This window comes from Zonotrichia leucophrys, chromosome 19 (assembly GCF_028769735.1).
Source record: "Zonotrichia leucophrys gambelii isolate GWCS_2022_RI chromosome 19, RI_Zleu_2.0, whole genome shotgun sequence".
Classification (NCBI taxonomy): Eukaryota; Metazoa; Chordata; class Aves; order Passeriformes; family Passerellidae; genus Zonotrichia; species Zonotrichia leucophrys.
Window position 1 is genome coordinate 5,051,482 of NC_088188.1, and position 22,323 is coordinate 5,073,804.

The 22,323-nt window shown below is 45.1% G+C and overlaps 1 protein-coding gene across 9 annotated transcripts in view; it reads left to right on the forward strand.

The window, feature by feature from the left end:
• The window catches only part of CUX1 (cut like homeobox 1), a 271,868-nt gene that overhangs the window by 215,608 nt on the left and 33,937 nt on the right, over positions 1–22,323 (forward strand). For 6 of the 9 annotated variants that reach the window (XM_064729544.1, XM_064729546.1, XM_064729545.1 and 3 more), the window contains 4 exons: positions 6,403–6,705; positions 8,087–8,149; positions 10,867–11,055; positions 16,922–17,186. The exons of 1 other annotated variant lie outside the window; for it this stretch is intronic. In XM_064729544.1, coding sequence (XP_064585614.1) covers positions 6,403–6,705; positions 8,087–8,149; positions 10,867–11,055; positions 16,922–17,186 — 820 coding nt within the window. The remainder of the gene's footprint in view (positions 1–6,402; positions 6,706–8,086; positions 8,150–10,866; positions 11,056–16,921; positions 17,187–22,323) is intronic. 2 more of the 9 variants (XM_064729547.1, XM_064729549.1) reach the window with 1 other exon arrangement.

The following is a 22,323-nucleotide window of genomic DNA, read 5'->3' on the forward strand; positions in this document are numbered from 1 at the left end:
TAATAGAGGCACAAAGCTAAAACAATGATTGAAAATACAACTTAAACTGCAGCAATCCTTCAGCAGTATTCAAAAGCAGGTTTTTTCAGGTAATTCTAACATCTACCCTGATTATTCAGTTTTATGTCCACCTGACACTGAACATATATGGAGAGTGGGAACCTTTATTTTTAAATTACCCCAGTAATTGCAGAGTTAACCCAGGCTGGTTCCTCCCCATTCCGTGCAGACACACATACATCTGCACACTTTCCTAAAGGGGTTTTTCCTTTGATCCCTCCCCCCGTCCACATAAAATTTCCCTCTGAGCCAAGACCCAAAATAACATTTTCCCCAAAGTTACAACATTTGTGAAGCAAACAAACAAACAAATTCTCCACAGTCAGAGGGGTGGCAACTCCAGTGAGTGCTCACAACTCTAACTGCACCAACCTACATACTTGACATCATTGGAGATGCAAACGACTTGGTGCACTCCCTACACAGAACTGGGGGAGTTTATAACTGTAGGGAGGATCACATTTTCATGAGCCACATCAATTTGCAAATTGTGACTAGGCAAGGTTCACTCACTCAGAGTAAATCCACCAAAAGCACTACCTGGGAGAAGGCGCTTTCACGGGTATTTTCTTTAATTAGTCAGAAGAGGGATGTGTTGCAGGGCTCTCCCACAAGTGCTGCTCAGCTTTATTGCCTAGTTCAGGCTTGTGCTGCACCCACTGTTAGTGAGGAGGGTTGCTGTTATGGTGCTTTAAAAGATTAATTTTAGATTGCTGATTTTTTCTCATCCCTGGAAGTGCCCAAGGCCAGGTTGGACAGTGCTTGGAGCAACCTGGGATAGTGGAAGGTGTACCTGCCCATGGCAGGGGTGGAACTGGGTGAGATTTAAGGTCACTCCCAACCCAAATAATTGTGTGAGTCTCTAATAAGACCCTGCAAGGGCAGACATAGCTAAGGGTAAAATCAAATATAAGGTTGGAGGGAAGAAATCTCTCCCTGAAATTCTCACACCCTGGGAAGCTGAGTACCAGGGTTGTCCTGGGGATGTTGCTCAGCTGTGTGTGACCAGGCCCTGATTCTCAGGGCAGCATTCACCAGGTTTTGGTCCACAAATTGGATAGAATGGGCAGCAGCCTCATCATCAGGAAACAGAAACTAACCCAGTCCCAGTGTGAGACACTTTGATCTCAGGCAACCTGCCAGGCCTGTTGTTGTCCATTAACTCATCTGCACGAGGAGGTAAATGCAGCCCTGAAGTAGCAAATGCTCTTTTAAGAGGTTGCTGAGAAATCTGCTGTCCACATTTGTCTGCTTTCATCCTGCCCACTGATGTGCTGGTTTGGGAGCGGGCAGAGCCCGGGATGCCCCCAGTCCCATGGGATGTGCCCATTCCCCCAACTCCTCAGGAGCCAACTGGGGCTGGGCTGGCACAAACCTGAGCTTTGGACAGTGGGAAAAGTGGTGCATCAAAGCAAGCAGCAGTGAAATCATGTTTGGGTTCTCGTTGGAATGTCACAGAGTACCCTGTCATTTTGTTTTAGCAACTTGTCCTTCCAAATGCGCAGTTCGCCTTATGGCATGCCAGCAGTAAAAATGTCACTTACAATAATTACTTTTTGGTGAAAATGCTTGCTGACTTCCTACCTTCAAGCTGTTTTTTACACAGTGGGGAGATAATAAGAAATGACTTTATCCTGACTGCTCAAATGAACACTAAATGGAATTTAGGTTATTATTACTGCAGATAGAGAACTGTGTATTGAAATTTAAATAGTGGATCAGATAAACTACAGAGATTTGTCTCTGAAAATTATAGTGGATCCATTTTTTCAATCCACTTCCCTCTGAAACTTAAGGCAGCTGTTGTCTGCCTGCTGTCTTTGGAATATAATATTTTTCATAATCCTTTTAGAGGGCCCTGAATACCTTCTGTGTTTTGCATGGTCTTCCTCAACTTCCCCATGTTCTGTACCTCGTTTCCCATGAGTCCTTTTGCAGTTTATTGGCTGAGCCTGTGTTAGCAGCAAAGGTTGGACAGGTTACTGTCCCAGCAGCTCCAGGAGGACAGGGTGTCTCTGTGGATGGACAGATGTGCTGGGAGGACAGACTGAGACTGGGCTTGTGCTTTGTGCTCACAGATTCAGATGCTCTAGCTCAAATCTCTGGATTTGTTTGCTGTCAGAGGTGAGGCAGGTTCTGAGCAAAAGCAGCAAACCTGCAGCTCTCAAAATGAGCAGGAGAAGTTGCAGTGGAGGAATCTGCGTGTGCTGGCAGATGTGATGCCTCTGGGACTGGTGAAACCTTATCTGTGTCTCAACACTGCTCTGTCACTGATGCCTCCTTGGAGGGGATACAGCAGCGCTGGTGTCACGTCCTGTAGATGTCTCAGATCTTCTGGGGAGCTTGGAGCAGGTGGCACCTGCAGGTCTTTGCATCTGAGATGTCCTGAGCTTCAGAAGGAGCCTCCAGCTGGAGGGTGCTGTGGATCTGAGCTGTGCTTCACCTGTTGGATGTGTGCTGTGGGCTTGGGAGGAGTTCCTGGACATCACAGAAATGGTGCCCCTTGAGCAGTGCCCTGCAGTTCCAAATGCCCCTGACTCCTGCAGATGCTCAGGAGAGGAGCCTGCACAGCCTGGGATTCCTCACACACTGCAGGACTCTGCCCATGACCATGGCACAGCAGAGCAGAGGGAGATGCCAGGCTGGGGTTCCTCACACACTGCAGGACTCTGCCCATGACCATGGCACAGCAGAGCAGAGGGAGATGCCAGGCTGAGACTGTGCTGGGGGAGGTTTTCAGCTGATGTGCAGGATATCAGTAGGATAATCAATATGAGGTCCCAGGATCCAGTACTGGGGACCTCACCCCAAGATGGGTTGGGAGGTCTTGGAGAAGAATAAGAAAATCTGGAGTTCAGAAAAACCACCTGTGATCAATGAACTGAGACAAGAACTCTGATTTCAGACTTGCTGACATTTTCCAAAACACTTTCATGGCAGATGCTGTGGGGAAGGTGCAGGGGATGGATGGGACCAGAGCAGCATTTGGATTCATCCACTGTGCCAAGGAATGCAAGACCACAAAAGATTTTCTGTGTTTGTGTAATTAAGGCAGAGTTAGTTTGTCATGGTTCTCAACCAGGTTTGTAAAATACTCAGACCCCAGATCTATTTGCTGAATTGTTTGCAAAGTGAGTTTAGCTTCTTACCAGAGAGCTACTAAGAGGTAGGGAGAAAGGGCAAGCTGTGATGATGGTTTAGGGTTTTGTTGCCATTAGATTGCCATTCAAGTAGCAATTTTATATATATTTTACATAGATTTTTATATAAATATTTTTAATATATCTGTATATAGGGTTCTGCAATGACCTTATCACTGGTGATGCTCTTGATCTCTCCAGCTCTTCCATTACTTCATTTTTGAAGCTTTGGAGCTTTTATTTCACATCTTATATTGGATGCAGGCTGTTAGAAAACAAACCCTTTTAGTATAGCAAAGTTTACCTGGAATTTATTGAAATAATTTCATCAATAAATGGTGGCCCTGGAGTTTGCAGGATGTTCTGTAATACAGTTTTATATTTATATGGACAAAATGGTCTTTTCCTCTTTAAACACAAATGTGAAAACATCCAGTGAATATTACTTTTAAGAAACTGGATTGCTTTTAAGTTAGTGTTATTCTTCAGAGCAGTCTGGGGTTAAAAAAGCAGAGCAAGTTTTAAAGAAATAAGCTTTCAATGTATTGTTTTCATTGGAAATGTTCAATTGCTGCTTTGGAAATCTTAATGTATATTTTTCAGATATCCTGAATTTGTGTCTTTGTCTTGTGAGGAACTTGAGAGAAATGAATACAGACAAATTATTTCATAAACCATGTGAAATGGCTGTGGATTGACAGTTAAATCTGGAATAGTGAATACAGTCAATTTTCCCCTTTGTTCTGTCAGCAGTCACTTGTACTCTAAATGTCTATTTAATTTTTTAAGTAGATTAACGGGAAATGTTTGCATTATTTGATTATTGAATTTACTGTCCCAAATAATGGATCTTTTCCTCAAATATTTATGTGATCTTGAAAATGTTTTTCCAGAAGGGAAAAATGCTAAAAATGAATAGGGAACATATTTTGAGTTATTTGTAGTACATGTACATAATGCCTCGCCTGAAATCACTGTACACTTGCCTTTTGGTGGGGAAAAAAAGCAGTTTGTCATCTGTACTGCCTTCCAAAATTAGATTCAGATAATCCCACCTTTTGGAGTAAATGAGCAGCAGATTGGTCTTAAAAATGAAATTCAAGTAAGCTCTTGGTGAGTGATATAAAAAATAAATAAGCTAATATGTGAGCAACAGAGAGCATCTCAGTGATAGATGATAACACAGATTACCTTTGTTGTGTTCATAATTAGGCTGGGCAGGGAAAGGAGAAGGGAGAAGGAGGCATTAGGAAATGCTTTTGTTTAGTCCTGTGTGGTTGGGTTTGGTTTGGTTTTTGGGGTTTTTTTTATTATTTTGTCCTTTTTTCCCCCTCTGTGTGTGTGTGGCTCACCATGCACAGATGAGGAATTGTATAGGAAATTTGCAGCTGCTCCAGTTATTCAGTAAGATTTGTATAAGCTGGCACAAGGGACAAAATTAGAGGGAAGTTGAACGAGTGCTGTGCAGTTTATTAGCTAGGCAGCCATAATTTTGACCTTGCTGTGGGTTAAAGGACACAGACCTGAGAAGAAATCTGTTTATCATGTGGGGAATTCATGCCATCCCTGACAGTGTACAGTGAACAAGATGGATGATCTGCCAAATTGGTCCCTCGCATGGGTGAATCAGGGCAAATTTACAGTACAATTCCTCTGCTGCTCCTGATACAGAAATAACATTTCCCAGGGTTTCTCTTCTGTTGTATGATGACCCAGGGTGAGCAGAGAGAAGAAATAGGATTTGTAGGATCCCCTTTACCTTAAAGATTTACATGCACCTCGCTTGCTGTCTTCCTCTTTTGCATCTCACATAAAGCACTAAGAAAAAAGTCAGATTTTTAGGTTTGAGAGAGCAACTTCAAGTGAATGTGTCAGGGGGAAGAGAGAGAGCAACTTCCTGAATGCAGCATGGGGAAGCTCCCAGGACCCTGAACAACAAACACCATTATCCTCTGCACTCTGCCCTGTTTGGGCCTGACTTTTCCTTCAGCATTTGGGATGTGTTTCCATGCTGCACAGGCTGCATGCTCTGGAATGATCTGACAATATTCTGGATAACAAATTCAAAAACCAGAGAGGTGATGGGACCTGAGAAGCCTCTGTGGTGGCACCACAGGGCTCAGAAAACTCCGGGCTCTGGGCTCCTCCTTGAGCAGCTGAGAGCTCTGTCAGCCTCCTGCAGGCAGCTGGAGCCAAAGCCAGGGATGTGTGAGGATGGAATCCATGCCAGGGATGTGTGAGGATGGAATCCATGCCATAAACCCTGGTAATGGGTGGGAGGCAGCAAGGAGGAGGAATCAGCCCCACAGAAATGGGAAAAGCTGTGGATGGAGAAATCACCCGTGCTCCTTATCTCCTGAATGGTTCTTGTAAACCACAGTGCCTCTGTGATGTTGCTTTAAAAAAGGTTCAGCCTGTACCCTCAGATGTCTGGAATCTCTGAATAAGCTCAGTCAGTACGTTCTGTGAGAGATAAATTTATTGGGGGGAAAACAACGTTTTGTACAGAACCTATTGTTGTTGGCAAATTAACAGATTGGGAAATCTTTTCGTGTCACAATAACAGATTTGGGTGTCTCCTGATCCACTCAATATCTTTATGTTGGGTTCTCAAATACTTTAATTAATACAGCATAATTACAAACTGTATTTTAATCTTGTTATTTCTGGACAAAGAGAATTGCAGAAATGTGATGTGTGTGATAAGAAACAAAATGAAATCAATAACACTTTCAAGATAGAGAGTTGTATCAGTTGTAGAAAATCCTTCATTGACAGAACAAAATAGTGGCTGAGTGAGTTTCTTACAAGTCACAGAAAGAAGTTTAAACCAGTCTAGAATGGAAGCTTTAAAACCATCCTTATATAAAAATGTTGTGACAAGCAAAACTGAGATTTCCTGACCAAGGAAATTGCGTGCAAACTTACAGACTATTGCACTTCAGTTTTTCCTGATTTTTATTTGTATTTGTACATCTTGTCTTTAGAAGAAATCAGAGACAACTCAAGATAAAATTAGAAAATAATTCTTGTTTTTAAAAAGAGCCTTTTTAGTACCCAAGTCATAGCAAATAGCATTTTGCATACTTAGGCATTTCTTTAAGTAGGTAGAATATAAATGAGGAGGAAAGTTAAATATCCTGCAATCAAAACATTACAATTATGCTAAAGTGGGGACTTTTTTCTCTTTTTTTACTTACAGAAAGTACTCCAAAGACTTCTGCCAGTTGCAGTCCTGCTCCTGAATCTCCCATGAGTTCCAGTGAATCAGTGAAAAGCCTGACTGAGCTGGTACAGCAGCCCTGCCCTGCCATAGAGACGAGTAAGGATGGCAAATCCCAGGAATCCAGTGAGCCACCTGCATCTGAATCCCAATCCACGACCCCTCTGCCACTCTCAGGCCACTCTGCACTCAGCATCCAAGAACTGGTGGCCATGTCCCCTGAGCTGGACACCTATGGCATCACCAAGAGGGTCAAGGAAGTGCTCACGGACAACAATCTTGGTAAATCTCTTTATTCTCATTTCTGGTCCAAAATTATGTGAAAGTGTTCATGTTTTTATTGTTAGCTACACTAGATGTGTTTGACTCTGGCCTGAGCTTTAATTTGCTAAAACGATACCTAATCTTTTTAAACTGGTGGAAAACTCTTTTCAGATTGTCACACTCTGCTTCAAATCCCATCACACCTTTGTTGTTCCTGGCTCAGCAGGCAGGTTCTGCTCCCACTTCCCAAAGCAGAGTCCAGCAGGCTGTCAGCACCCCCAGAACCCCAGAGCCAGGGAGATCATCCCTTAGGAGAGGCTTTTTTCCCCACACTTGCAAATCCCAGGCCCATTTTGGGTGAAGTAGAGGAGGCCAGCATGGTTGGAGAGGAAGGTGCACCACAAGCCAGGAGCACAGTGTCCCTGCAGAGCTGGGAGGGAAAATCCACACTCAGCTGAGGTTTAGATGGGCTGAGATAAGTGTGCAGGGCCACTCAGTTCTTCTGCTTAGAGATGTGCAAAACTCAGGCTGCTTTTGCCTGCAGATGGGTTTTTGGCTGTTGCCTTTATTGCCATGACTGTTTGGAATAGTCACAAGGAATAACCTGATGTTAGTATGGGAAATCCTCATTAATTCTGTCACTGTGCCTCTAAATCTCTGATTCTTCATGTCTTTAACCTTTGTTTGCCCCTCAAGGCTTTGGGGAATGTTTGTGGGATGCTTTGAGGGCTCGGGCAGGAGGGCAGTAGGGCTGTCCCAGAGTTACCTGCTCTGCTTCTGGGTCTGAGCAAAGGATTCATCCCACCTGCATTAGCTGTTCAGGGGAATGGCTGCTGCTCCCCAGAAGTTTCTCTTCTTCACTACAAATAGAACCAAAAGTTTAGATTTAGACTGATGGTGTTACTTATGTGAGCAGAATTTTATCCATATCATCTGAATGTGATGACTGTGAAAGTAAAAACTCCTCTATTTTAGTATGTGAGGAAGCCTCTTTTCATCTAGACACAGAATAATGTGTTATTTCCTTAAAATATTTTTAAGGGGGAAAAATACTGGGATGGAGGAGGTCCCAAGTTCTTATTTAACATAATTTGGGGGAAAAAAGGAAATGGCCCTGATCACTGACAAACCCTGCCACTGAGCCCAGCAGAATTCCTTGCCCATGGAATGCTTGTTGCTTGTTCAGTGGAGATAAGGTAGAGATAAAGCCCCAAATCATGGTAAGGGTTTGCAGATCCAAGCCCCTGGTTTTTGGGCAAAATGCTGTTGAGTGCTGTACCTGCTCTGGTGTTACAGAGAGGTTTGAAAAAAAAAAAAAAAAGTATTTTTGTTTGCATTTGCTTTGATGCCATTTTTACTTAGTCTTTTTTATTTCCCATGATTTTTTGTTTTCCTACAGTGTGGCTGACAAGCCTAAAAAGCATCAGAAGAGCCAGGAAATGTGCCCCAAACTCTGCATTAGGTGTGGAACCAGTTTCAATGTCTCCTTTTGTGCCCTCAGTGTGCTGGTGCTCCAGGTTTTCTGGTGCACAGGTTTCTCTGCTTTAGGCCACTGGGCCCTGTGAGCCTGTCACAGGCAGCTGGTGTGGCTGAGGTGTCCCAGTGTCACCAGCCAGTAAAGGCCACAGTTGTTCAGAACAATTCACACTGAGCTGGGTGGGTCTGTCCTCCCCTCACCAGTCAGGGGAGTGGCTCCAAAGGGAAGCAGAGTAGGTTCAGGTGGGATGTTAGGATATGGAATTCTTCCCTGTGAGGGTGGGGAGGTCCCACACAGGGTGCCCAGAGCAGCTGCCCCATCCCTGGCAGTGCCCAAGGCCAGGTTGGACAGGGCTTGGAGCAGCCTGGGACAATGGAAGGTGTTCCTTTAGGGTCCTTTCCAACCCAACCATTCTCTGAAGGTTCTGTGCCTTCAGCACACTGTTCACTGCTGATGTTCTGAGCCCCAAAAGTCAGGGTATCCTCAGGGGTTCCCTGCTGGGCTGCAGGAGCTCACAGGGGGAAGCAGATGCACTCAGCTGTTTGAGGATAGGGCATATGGGGCATTTTGTAGGGAGGGTCAAGACTTTCCATGAAAGATCCAGTAGGATCCACATCAGTGGGAATGGATATGAAAGCTGGGGAGGAGTTTAAGGAAAACTGTGCTTAAAAATATTGCTGTTATTGCTGGTGCTGTGCTGAATATGGAGCATGTTACACCTGCTCCCTCCCAGGGAGGATTTCTGACACCTTCCCCCTTAGCTTGGGAGTCTTTCAGGTGTTTTCTCCTGTCCTGCCATATCCTGACATGAAATAAACAACACAAACATCTTTAGCTTTGTTCTTAACACCTAGAGAACACGATGTTACCTCCTTCCACATTTGCATTTTTAATTTTTAGGCTGTAGTTTAAAGGTTCATTTCCTTCAGCAGCACTGCCAGCACTGCTCATTCCCAACCCTTTTGCAAATCTGTGCCCATACTCTTGTTCATGTGGCAACACAATAGCAGATTTTTAAAGTGGCTGTGTTATCTTGTTAGTAGCTGGCAGGTTTACAGGGAAATGGATGAGGCCTTGCTGATGTTTTTAAATACAAACAGGGAGCAGGTTACCCCAGCAAGACATGTTGTAAAAAACATAAAGATAAAATTGATAAAATTTCCCCTGAATTACCTCTTTTGTCTGATTTTCCTGATATTGAGGGTAGTGGAAAATCACTTATTACTCAGGACCTTGAGTGAATTCTGAATGTAGGAGCTGTTTTCAGGGCTAGTTTGGAGCTTATTAGCAGAGTGTCATGTTAAGCCCTGTTCTCCTTTCCCCTCTCTGCCTCTCATTATCTCAGCTGCTTCCTCTGAAAGCTTTGCAGAACCCACCTGCCCCACACACCTGAGTGGGATGTTCTGCCCTTCTGACTGATCCCATATTCCCTCCTATCCCCATACAGGCCAAAAAACACCAGCAGGGCAAATTTTGGGATGTCTTTAAAGAGAAAGAGGAGGGGAATCATGGAGTTAGGTGCAGGGGATGGGTCTGTAGAGCAGATATTTGCCATGAGCTGTCTGTGTCAGGATCAGGGAAGGCTGTGAAGAGCTGGTGGTGCTTTCACAGGTGTGGGCTTGTCCTGCAGAGCTGTGGGGTCAGAATCCCCACTCACCCCATTGTCCCTTAGGGATCTGTTGGTTACCACTGGCTGCAAGTGCTGGGATGTGGTGGGAGAATGTTCTGTTGTGGCTTAGTGAGGAAACTCAAAAGCTGCAGATCCCTGAGCCCCAAATTTGGGGGTTATGGAAAGATCTTTGGGTTACCTTGAAATGCCATGGCAGCAGCACTTGTATCTTAAATCCTGGTGACTCAGATGACTCCAGGCTCTCCTGCAGCAGAAGTTGGTATCAAGGCAGTTCAGCTGGGGAAGAACCCTGAAGTGAAGGGGGTTAGAAAATCAGCTCTGTGGTTGGGTTTGAGCTGCACAGGCATTTTCCCCAGTCCTTGATAAGTTAGGCTTTTCCCATGTAAAATCATTGTCAGCAATGCACATATGAACACTGTACACTGTCAAGCATTTGCAGATTTTACCCTGCCAGATGACAGCATTTTGTAAGAGAACTAAAATTAACTATTCTTAATTAGAAATACTGTAGAGATTGTAAAACAAAAGTTGTATTGCAAATTGTGATTATCTCTAGTGGGTAAGGCACAGTTAGATCCCCACAGAGAGCACAGCACAGAAATTCCATACGTGTTTCTGTGAGGACATTTATATATGGCCACTGCTGAAGGGGGAGGTTGCATTGCTCTTGGTTCACTGATTGCTGGAAATGCTTGGATTGCCCTGTTGGAACAAAGCTGGGGCACTGCCCTCCTGCATAAGAGCTAAGTAACCTCACTGCTGTCACGAGCTGCCTGCTTAGCTAGAAGTTCAGTTTATTTTTCCTCTCCTAATTTTATTTTTTGCACACTGTTTCACTGTAAGGTCCCGCTCCCCAAACGTGTCGAGCTCCTCCCTTTATCCCAGGCAGATCCTGAGGATTAAACTAAAGCTCAATATTTACCCTTCTAGTGGGGGGCAGAGCATTTATTCTCCTAAATGTTTCTTCTGGGTTTTTGAAGCAGTTCTGAAGTAAGAATAATTGAGGAATGATCTCGTGTTCTTTGCCGCGTCTCGGCTGAGCGCATTCATGCTCTTCTCAATTTCCCACCAGGTCAGCGTTTGTTTGGGGAGACAATCCTGGGGCTGACCCAAGGCTCTGTGTCAGACCTGCTGGCTCGCCCCAAGCCCTGGCACAAGCTGAGTCTGAAGGGAAGGGAGCCCTTTGTCCGCATGCAGCTGTGGCTCAACGATCCCAACAACGTGGAGAAGCTGATGGATATGAAACGCATGGAGAAAAAAGGTAAAAGAGCAGAGTGCTGACTCACACCTTCCCCTCTTCAGCCTGGCTTTAGAACCCTCCAGAAATAGTGGAGAGGCAGCATTGATCCACTGGTATGAGGCTTATGCAAAAGGACTTCAGCACAGGTTTTTTTTTTTTTAGCTTTTATTTGATGCTTGCTCAAGCAGATACATCTCAAAATAAAAGGAAAACAAACACACAACTGTGACGGTGTTCACAGGGGTCTGAGGATGAGGGAAGAGACGAGGATCTGACTCCATGTTTCAGAAGGCTTGATTTATTATTTTATTATATATATTACATTAAAGCTATACCAAAAGAATAGAAAAAAAAGATTTCATCAGAAAGCTAGCTAAGAATAGAATAAAAAAGAATGATAACAAAGGCTTGTGGCTCGGACTCTCTGTCCAAGCTAGCTTACTGTGATTAGCCATTAATTAGAATCAACCTACATGAGTTAATCAAAATTCTACCTGTTGCATTCCACAGCAGCAGATAACCATTGTTTACACTTTGTTCTTGAGGCTTCTCAGCTTCTCAGGAAGAAAAATCTTAAGGAAAGGATTTTTCATAAAAGATGTCTGTGACACACAACAAAAAGCCAACCCCAAACCCTAAATATTCACCAGCTGCTGGGGAATCATTGCTGCTTTCTCCTATAGATTAATTACTGAGGCCCTGGTGTATCACTGATAACTTGCCTTACCAAATGAGAAATGTGGGTTTGGGTTATTAGTTAATAGTGCTGCAGCTGGTCACAGATGTTGGGCTGGAAGAGCTGAGCATTGATTCCTGGGAAAGCTCCTTGCCAGTCCTGCACTGATGGCTGCTGGGAGGAGAGAAAAATGCAGCCTTTATAAAAGGCTGTTGCAGAATAATGATATTTGAAGCCTTTATAGGGAGGGGTAAGGTGATTGTGTTAATAAAATAAAATTTGTGTTATGCTCACATAAAACAGGGTCATGGGGATGGATCTGTGAGTGCTCTGAGTTGTTACTGGGTGTCTTAGTAGGAAGTACATCCTGCAAATTTATCCAACTCTCTCCATTTTAAATTCATCACTAAAACCCAGTGGTTATGCAAAGCTCTGTTTTTAGTATGTTCATGTGATTTTACAAGAGAGACTCGTGGGCTGCCATTATCAGCAGTTAACTAATTAATGATATATACATCTCTGGAGCTAGCCCTTAATGATATTAGCACAGACATCATTAATCGTGTACACTGCAAGCTCTGCTGTTGACTGATGTTCTGAAAGCATTTACACATTTGATCAAGAACTTGGTGATTATATTTAAAATTGCAGTGAGGGAGCTTCTGGGAAAATTACACTCTTGCAGGCTTTTAAGAAGAAATTCAAGCCCTTGTGACAGTAACCAGTATAAAATAAAGCAGTGCAGTATCTTAGCACGTGGATGATCTTCCATGGGGAGTAAAATCCACTTGGGTTTCCCACTTACAACTGTAAACCAAAGGGAATCATGAGGAGTTTTGCTGCATTAGAAACATGGCAGGAATAAAATTGTCAACTAGCTGGATTTTTATAGCCTCACAGAGAATATTGCCCATAATGCAGCAAAATAAAATAAAAATAATTTAAAAGTGGTACTGACAATATCCTTTCAAAACGATTTTCTAAACTGGATTCTTATCAAATAGTGAGCAATACATATGGTCTGTAGATGGCATCTGAATAGAGATAAGGCCATAAATCATTGAGACTCTGCTCTGAGCTCCTGAACTGTGCAAGTGCTGTCCTCAGAGCAGTCTAAAGTGAATTCAGCCCTGTATTTTCTACAAAATCCTTTCATGCAGGTAAGGATCCTGTGATTTAACCTTTTAAATTGCTCCAGAGCCACATTAAGAATTTAACTTTCCCTTCAGCTAATGTCAGTTAAAGAACAATCCGACTGGGTCTGCTTCCAGTGAAACATTATTATCAATTATTTCTCTGCCACATTTTATTAAGGGAGTAAATTAATAATTATGCTAAAGGTGAACTGCATATCTCTTTTTTTTTTTCCTGTTCCGCCAGTCTGAAGTTTGTGCTATAAATGTCCCTTTTAAGAGGTTCTGAAAATTTGCAATGTACACTAACCAACCTCTTTGGAGGGAGCTGGGGCTTCGTGCTCACCAGGCTGAGACATTTGCACACCTTTCCTGCCTTGGAAATGTTCATTCCTCTCATAACCTCAGGGGTGTTGGGCTGCTGGAGCATCACACTCCTCACAGAACAGCACTGCTGTCAGGAGAAAATTGAATTCCCTTTATTTCCCCATTATTTCACTTTTTAATAATCTTGTTCAATACCACATAAGGTAGAAATTATATTAAAAGGGGCTCTGTTTTATCTCAGTGGGCAGCTGTGCAGTGGTGTCTGTGGCATCCATAGCTGGGCACACATGGATTGAGGGAGGAAAGGTGGAATTCATGCAGCCTCAGACCCAGATCCAGACCTTTGCCCAAATTACAGCTGGGTTTCCTTTTTTTTCATCTGTCTCCTGAGAAATGGAGACTGGTCACAGACAAAAATCAAACTTCTCCAAAAATAAAGTGTGTTTGCAGCTTGGATTCCAGTTTGAGCATTGCTGTCACTGCAGATGTGCTGAATGATCTCCTTACATTGTCTGCACGTAGCACATATGTTTAAAAATAAAAATAAAAATGGAAAAGCTTTTAAAAATGTCATCTAAGTTTCCAGTGACCAGAATTAAAGCCAGAAGTCTGAGTGCTAGTTCTGCCTTTGGCCCAGTGGAAGTTTTTCCTGATAGTAGATTGTCCTCCAGAAAACAATTTCTCTGACAGAACAGTGGGAATCCTCCTCTTTATTTGTATTTTAATGAAATATGTGCTTTTATATCATTTGTTCCATTCACATGAGAGCATCCCAGCTGAGCCAGTGCACCTTGTGTGATGCCAGTGTGAGGTTACAGGAGCAGAGGAAGGAATGACATTTTTCCCAAGCTCTCACAGCTCCAGATTGTCCTTTGCTGCTTTAGACAGGAGCTTTGCCCTGCCAGAAATCCCATCCTGTGGAGAGCAGACAAAGGGAGATCCAGCCCATGCTGATCTCACTGACTCAGTGACCTGGCCAAATTCCAGAAACTCCAGTCGGAGGTGGTCTGAGCCCCTGTCACATCTCCCATGCCAGGTTCTGGTTTGTCTTGTGGCCTCCTTGAAGCTGCTGCCCATTGCTGAGGTGATGGATGTTGTCCTCCAGCCTCTTGGTTCTGCTGTGCAAGGAACCAAGGGAGCTTTGGCTGTAGTTTGCAGGTCAATGCAAGTTGGAAATAACACCCAGGAAGGAGTTTTGAGATTAAACACCTTATAGGAATATGAGATTATCTTGCTGGAATTATTAATTCCATGGTTGAAGATTGGAACAGTTCCTTGAAGACTGCAATAATAAGGCCAATGGGTCATCTTGAAATAATGCAGATTTTTTGCAGTTTTACATGTGGTTGGAACAACTTAAATAGGTGGGTTTTTAAAGGAGATTTATTTTAAAAAACCCACTTTGTTTTTTATGGTTATTTCAAACGTGTGCAGGACTGTATCACGTCAGAGTGATGGATCACGAGCAGCTCACGTTGTGTTCCATATCAGTGATCTTACACAGTAGGCAATCCTCAGGTAATCTGTCATATTCAGGAAAAACAAAATGTGGGCCATGCAGATACCCCCAAAGGTTACAGAGTGTGTTCAGAATTCACTGCCATGATAGCAAAGCCACAGTGCCAAAGGTCCCACTGGAGGCACCATGGAGAGGGCAGGGGCTGGAACCACTGGAGCCAGAAAAGCCAGCCAGGCCTGGAGGGAGCCCTGCCAGGAGGCACTGGCTGGGGTTTGAACACTGCAGTTTATTTGGTTGCACTGACTTTTTATTCACTGTGCAGCCTCAGCCTGAAGGCAGAGCTATGGGGAGAGAAAAATTGAATTTTTGAAGAATTTGGTTGCTGACCATTGTGACTGGCCCCACAGTGTCCCTGGCTCCAACCAGAGCTCCTGGCTCCTGGAGATTTAATGCCTCCTGGATTGATGTCAGACTGGTGTAATCTGGAATTTAATACCCAAGGTTATCAAATTTTAGCTCTTGAATACGTAAACTCTTAAATATCTGGAAGGTATTTAACCGCCATTAAATATTTTATTGACAAGATTCATCTATATTTGCTGTTTTCAGCCCCCTCATTAGCAATGCTTGTGCATGATACTGCCAGGTGCAGTAAATCCCACCTCCCCATGCCCAGTGTAAATCAATCAAGTCAGTGACAGCCTTTGCTGGGACTCCTTCCTTGTGGAATTTGCCAGGATAATTCATTCCCAGTCAGGGAGGAAGGTCAGTGGCAGGATCACAGGCTCCTGCCATCAGCCTCACCGAGCCCATCAGTGCAGGCAGAGCTTTCCTAAAAGTGTCTGTGTTTTGGAAGGAGCTTTGTGTAGGGGAGGAGGGTGCTGGGGGCTGGTTTTCTTTCATAACCTGTCCCTGCCTCAGCAGAGAGCTGTAGGGAAAGGCAGCAAACGCCTGATGGTGGTTCAGCCATCGCTGGCATCTCCGGGCTGCAGGCGCCATCGTGTGTTGGAGATGGCTGGGAAGGCTGGGAATGCTGCAGCTCCGCTGCCACAGTCGTGTTTGCCTTCATGTCAGAGACACCTCCGTGTGCACCTCAAGTGTTTCAACCACCAAACCCCTTTCAGTCAAAACCAGGCACAACTGTCCCAGTCAGGGCCCTGCGTGGGCGTTCGCTCCTCTTGGAGGCGTGAATGTGAAATGAGTCGTGTGAACTGAACCCTGTCATTTGTGTCCCACGTTCATTGTAAAGGCAGGAAACTCTGGCAGGTTTCCAGCTGACTTACCCTCTTTTCTTCTCTTTCTGCCTCCTGCATCTCTCCCCTCATTTGGTCTCTGGTGGCACCTCATCCTTCCCATCCCCTCCCAGCAGCCCATCCCTGCATCCCCACCTGTGGTGTGGCAGTGTTCACAGGGGTCCCAGGATGAGGGAAGAGATGAGAATCTTGACTCCATGTTCAGAAGGCTGATTTATTATTTTATTATATATATTATATTAAAAGAAATATTATTTTATTATATTATATTTAAAGTATGATATATAATATATATGACATATATATTATATTAAAAGAAAAACATATGTAATATATATTATATATATTTGTTATATAATATATTATATTGAAGTATATATACTATATTAGAATATTATATTATATTAAAAGAAAATTATATATTAAAACTATACTAAAATAATAGAGAAAGGATTTCATAAGAAGGCTAGCAAAGAATAGAAAAGAATGATAGTAAAATCTTGTGATTGACCAAAAAGTCCAAGACAGCTGCTTCCTCTGAAAGCTTTGCAGACCCACCTGCCCCACACACCTGAGTGGGATGTTCTGCAGCTTCTGACTGGTCCCATATTCCCTCCTCTCCCCATAGAGGCAAAAAAACCCCACTAGGGCAAAAATCTTGGGATGTTTTTAAAGAGAAAGAGGAGGGGAATCTTGGAGTTAAGTGTTAAGTTAATCTTGGAGTTAAGCTGGACTGTGACTGGCCATTAATTAAAAACAACCACATGAGACCAATCAAAGATGCACCTGTTGCATTCCATAGCAGCAGATAATTATTGTTTACATTTTGTTTCTGAGGCCTCTCAGCTTCTCAAGAGAAAAGATCCTAACAAAAGGATTTTTCATAAAATATGTCCGTGACACCCACCTGCCGTCTCCATGTTTATCCCTCATCTTTCCCTCTCACAGCAGCAAGTTTCCACCCAAGTTAAAAAGACCCTGATAGATAAGAATCCATTGATTCTGCATTTGTATTTAGCCCCCTGTGCCTCTCTTTCAGCCTACATGAAGCGGCGGCACAGCTCGGTCAGCGACAGCCAGTCCTGCGAGTCCTCGTCCGCTGGCATCGACTACAGCCAGGGTGCCAGCCCCCAGCCCCAGCACCAGCTCAAGAAGCCCAGGGTGGTGCTGGCACCAGAGGAGAAAGAAGCTCTCAAACGAGCCTACCAGCAAAAGCCATACCCATCACCAAAAACCATTGAGGAACTCGCCACGCAGCTCAACTTGAAAACCAGCACCGTGATCAACTGGTTCCACAATTACAGGTGAGTGACCTCTGCTCCTCAGGGAGGGCTGGCTTGGCTTTGGCAGGTGCTGCTCTGCCTCAGCAGACTGTGCTGGGTGGTTGTGCAAAACAAGCAGCTCTGACAGCAGGGAGGTTCTCACTAACACAGTGCTAATGCTCCAGACTAATTTTAAGTCATCCCTGAGGAGCAGCTGTACTCACATATTGATGTGAGTGGTGCTTTTAAACAGAAAGTCTGGCTTTTGGGGTGGGCGTGGATGTAGAGATGTCCACTGATGAATATTTATAAAGGCACTGCAGCAGGCCAGGCTGCTCTGTCTGACTCACATGTGCACACGCACAGACACGTGTGGGGTGTGTGGTGGGTGTTGTCCCTGGGTCACTGGGTGGGGGGGACTTGGAAATGTCCTTTATTGGATGCCACAAGAATTGCCCTGCTTTCATTGTGTCATTTTTATGCATCAGAAGGAAAAAAAGGATTTTCTTTTAGGTCTTGAGTCACCCAGCTCTGAAAATAGGCAAGGTGTTTGTGCTGTGTTTCTGGGAAGCTTCATGGAGTCCTGAAGGACACAGAACCAATAACCCTGAAGTCAGATGTGGCCACAGAGAGGGACTTCTTACAAGGGCCTGGAGTGCCAGGACAAGGGGGAATGCCTTTAAACAGACAGAGAACAGGGATAGATGGGATATTGGGAAGGAATTGTTCCCTGTGAGGGTGGGCAGGCCCTGGCACAGGGTGCCCACCCCTGGATCCCTGGCAGTGCCCAAGGCCAGGCTGGGCAGGGCTGGGAGCACCTTGGGACAGTGGAAGGTGTCCTGCCCATGGCAGGGGGTGGAACAAGGTGAGCTTTTAGGTCCTTTCCAACCCAAACCACTCCAAAATTCTGTGATTTATTTCATTAGTATGATTAAATCATTGACTCCCACTCAAACAAAATGTTGGTCTGTTCAGTTCCTCTCTCATTTGAGGAGAAACCTTTTCCACATCTGAGCCCCTGAAGCAGGTTTTGGCCTAGAGACAGTGATAAAAAGAGACAAGGCTGGAATAGCACATAAGAATTATAGGGATTTGAATAAACATATTATCAACTGTGCTTGGGATTGGAAGTCGTAATTAATGCAGCAGACTTTTCTCCAAGAAATTTGTGCTAATGAATATTGAACAGGTATAGTTAAGCTACCAGATTTAATACTATTCTGCTCCTTCACTTGGAGCCAGTAATGTTCCTAATTAGTCCAGATTGCTAAACTTGTTTGTTTTTAAAAACTGCTAACATTTAAAGGGTAGTTTTTCACTTTAGCCCTTCTCAGCTTTTACCAGAGAAGTTGCTGAAGCAAAAGCAGCAGAGTTTAATGAGCTATCTCAGAAATACTATGCACAATAGTTAAATAATGTTTATAGTAAACAATAAAAAATTTTTAAAAAATCAAGTAATCATATTTCCACTGGATTTCACTGCCTTGAATTCAGTACAGATGCAGCCTCTTTTCACTGCTCAGAGTTCTCCAAATGCAGGCCTCTTCCAATTCCCACTTGCAGGCAATTATACACAAGTTGGAGGGATGCCTATGAAAATATGTTCCCTTCGTCCTGACAGCAAAATGTGCTGTTCTCACTTGGGCAGAGGAGCGGGAGCGCTGGTGGCAGTGTCACCTCCCCCTGGTGGCAGTGTCACATCCCCCTGGTGGCAGTGTTGCCTCCCCCTGGTGGCAGTGCCACTCCCCGTGGTGGCAGTGTCACCTCCCCCTGGTGGCAGTGTCACATCCCCCTGGTGGCAGTGTCGCCTCCCCCTGGTGGCAGTGTCACCTCCCCCTGGTGGCAGTGTCGCCTCCCCCTGGTGGCAGTGCCACTCCCCCTGGTGGCAGTGTCACCTCCCCCTGGTGGCAGTGTCACCTCCCCCTGGTGGCAGTGTCACCTCCCCCTGGTGGCAGTGTCACCTCCCCGTGGTGGCAGTGTCACATCCCCCTGGTGGCAGTGTCACCTCCCCCTGGTGGCAGTGTCACCTCCCCCTGGTGGCAGTGCCACTCCCCCTGGTGGCAGTGTCACCTCCCCCTGGTGGCAGTGTCGCCTCCCCCTGGTGGCAGTGCCACTCCCCCTGGTGGCAGTGTCACCTCCCCCTGGTGGCAGTGTCACTTCCCCTGGTGGCAGTGTCACTCCCCCTGGTGGCAGTGTCACCTACCCCTGGTGGCAGTGTCACTTCCCCTGGTGGCAGTGTCACCTCCCCATGGTGGCAGTGTCTCCTCCCCCTGGTGGCAGTGTCACCTCCCCCTGGTGGCAGTGTCACCTCCCCTGGTGGCAGTGTCACCTCCCCCTGGTGGCAGTGTCGCATCCCCCTGGTGGCAGTGTCGCCTCCCCTGTTGGCACTGTCACCTCCCCCTGGTGGCAGTGTCACCTCCCCCTGGTGGCAGTGTCGCCTCCCCCTGGTGGCAGTGTCACCTCCCCCTGGTGGCAGTGTCGCCTCCCCCTGGTGGCAGTGTCACCTCCCCTGGTGGCAGTGTCACTCCCCCTGGTGGCAGTGTCGCCTCCCCCTGGTGGCAGTGTCACATCCCCCTGGTGGCAGTGTCGCCTCCCCATGGTGGCAGTGTCGCCTCCCCCTGGTGGCAGTGTCACCTCCCCCTGGTGGCAGTGTCGCCTCCCCCTGGTGGCAGTGTCGCCTCCCCCTGGTGGCAGTGTCGCCTCCCTCGTTAGCAGATCCAGCCCAGCTCCAGCCGCACCTTCCCCGGAGGAGGCGCTGACAGCCGGACACAGGCCCAGCCCTGCACACTGGGGCAGCACAGGGCTGAGCTCTGAGGGCTCTGGGCCTCTCCCACATGTGCTGCTGGGACACTCCAGGGCTTTCAGAAGCTGTTTCAAGCCTGTCTGGAGCCCTGGGTGCCCTGAGCAATGAAAACTCAAAACACAAACCTGGTTTTTGTTCCCCTTGGCAATAATTTTCTTAGCTGTCATGCATGGATTTCTGTGAAATCATGTGGAGGGTGTTGCAGAAAAGGGACAGGTTCCATGTTCTGTGAGGGGAGCAGGGCCTGACTGTTGTGCTGATCATATGTTACAAGAAATGGGTGGTCTTTATTTCAGTCTTCTCTAGGCCACACTTAACTTTATTTATCTCTTTCATACTCTCCCTCAGCCATTTCTTTTCCAAACTGAATTGTTTTTTATACAGAAGCAGTTCCACATCTCTCACCATCTGCTTGTGCTTTAATACTCATTTTTCTGTAGCTTTAGATAAGGGAGGGCACAGATTTGGACAAGTTTGTCTTGCTGTCTATTGGGAATCCTGCTGTAGTGATGCTTTTCCTTTCAGATTCAGCCCAAATCTCACTTTCCAAAGGTGGTTGCTATAGCAGGATCTACCTTTATATCCACCAGATGGAAAGTCAGCATTAGCATTTATTTCCTACAGCAAAAAGAAACGCTGGAAAAAAATATCCTCAGCAGGCAAAGAAATAATTCACTTCAGAATATAAATGGGTATAAAGGATTTTGACATGTCTGCAAGCTTCTCCAAGTCTATGGCTTTGCATTCATACCAGTCACAGAGCTCTCAGAATATACAATGAATATCCCTTGCTTTGCACTAGTGAAGCACACACAGGACACATCAGAGGCTCTGATGTCTTAAGAATGGTACAAAAAAGCAGGAGGGAGGAATTTCTATCCCACTTCACCTGTGGAAACTGGCACATAAACTCAGTATGCCACAGAAATTATACTATAGACACATCAGGAATGAAACCAGACTTTCTAGAATTGTAATCCAGCACTCCTGGACCCTAAATTCTAAGTGTATTTTTCAATGAACTCTACACAGTGCTGGTTCTGATGTTGCATGAAGGTTTGTCTGGGGAGCTGCAGCAAACACCCAGGAGATCTCTGATGTTTTTTGTTCCACTGGTGAAATCCAGCAGGGTGTGTGGATGTCAAGGCCAACACCTTCCCAAGAGGAATGCTCTCTGCAATCCTCTAGCTGCTGCCACCAGGTCATCTTTACCATAAGAATTTAATTACCATGTTAATCAGGAGCCAGACCAGATTCCAGCAGCAGTATATTGGGTGTGAATTCCAGGGATTTCCACAGACATGGGTATGATGTTTGCAGGGCTGTGGTCAGATTCTCAGTGAGGTTCAGAACCTGCTGGAGCTGAGGTATTTTAAATGCCATGCAGGCACAGAGCTCTTACAGCCTCCTCTCAGGCTTGGGGAATGTTACAGAAGCACCATGTTCTGGATCAATGTCCATGCAGGGAGATTTTAGGTGTAAATAGAGCCTGATAATCAATGTTGCAGGATGCCTGCAGTTAATAGTAATAGAAAATTAATGTTAGCACCTGTGGGCTTCTGTTAGGTGAGTAATATTCTCCTAGGGAAAATTACAGACCCCCTAAATCCTTCAGAAGTGTGGAGTCAGCGAGTACTGCTGAAATACTCTGTTGCATTTCAAGTAAGTCAATAAGATCAATAGCTTCAAAAGCAGTATTCAGGTGGTGTTCTCCATTTAGCTGAATGTTTTTTCCATTGTGTGCTGTCTTCCACAGCACAGTTAAGGGAAAATAGAAAATCCTTACAGCCATCAGTGCTGGGACAGCGTGTCACTTGTGGTTTGCAGCCCCTTGGCAGTTCCCTGTGCCTGAAACCAAGAGGTTTTTATTTCACTCTGAAAAATAGTAAGTTCTGGTAAACTCTCCCCAGGCCTGTGGTCCCATCCCTTAACATGGATCATTGGGGCTCCCTCTTGGTTATAAATTAGGAATTAAATGGTCTTCATCACTTCTCCTATGGATGCAACAGGACAGAGAATAGAATAGTCTAGAATAACTCCCTAACCTGCAGAAAAATTTATCTAGAGAGGTATTAGGAAGTTCTAGTCTTAATAATGGAGCTCTGTGCATTGTGTTTGAAGGTATTGCATTTGAAATAAGCAAGCATTGTTTTAGCCAAAGGTATGTGGACAGAACTACTGTCAATGTGCTTTTGCTTTGTGTGATTGGTCAAAAAACTTATAAAGTAAGTTGTAACATTGAGTTCTTTGTCTGCTGCCTGGGATGTGAGCTGATGGCATCTTCCCATTGTCATAACCATGTAATGAGGCTGATGCTGGAAAATCAAACAGCTCAAGGCACGTTCCCAGCAGTCCCGTCCCGTTGGTGATTTGTAC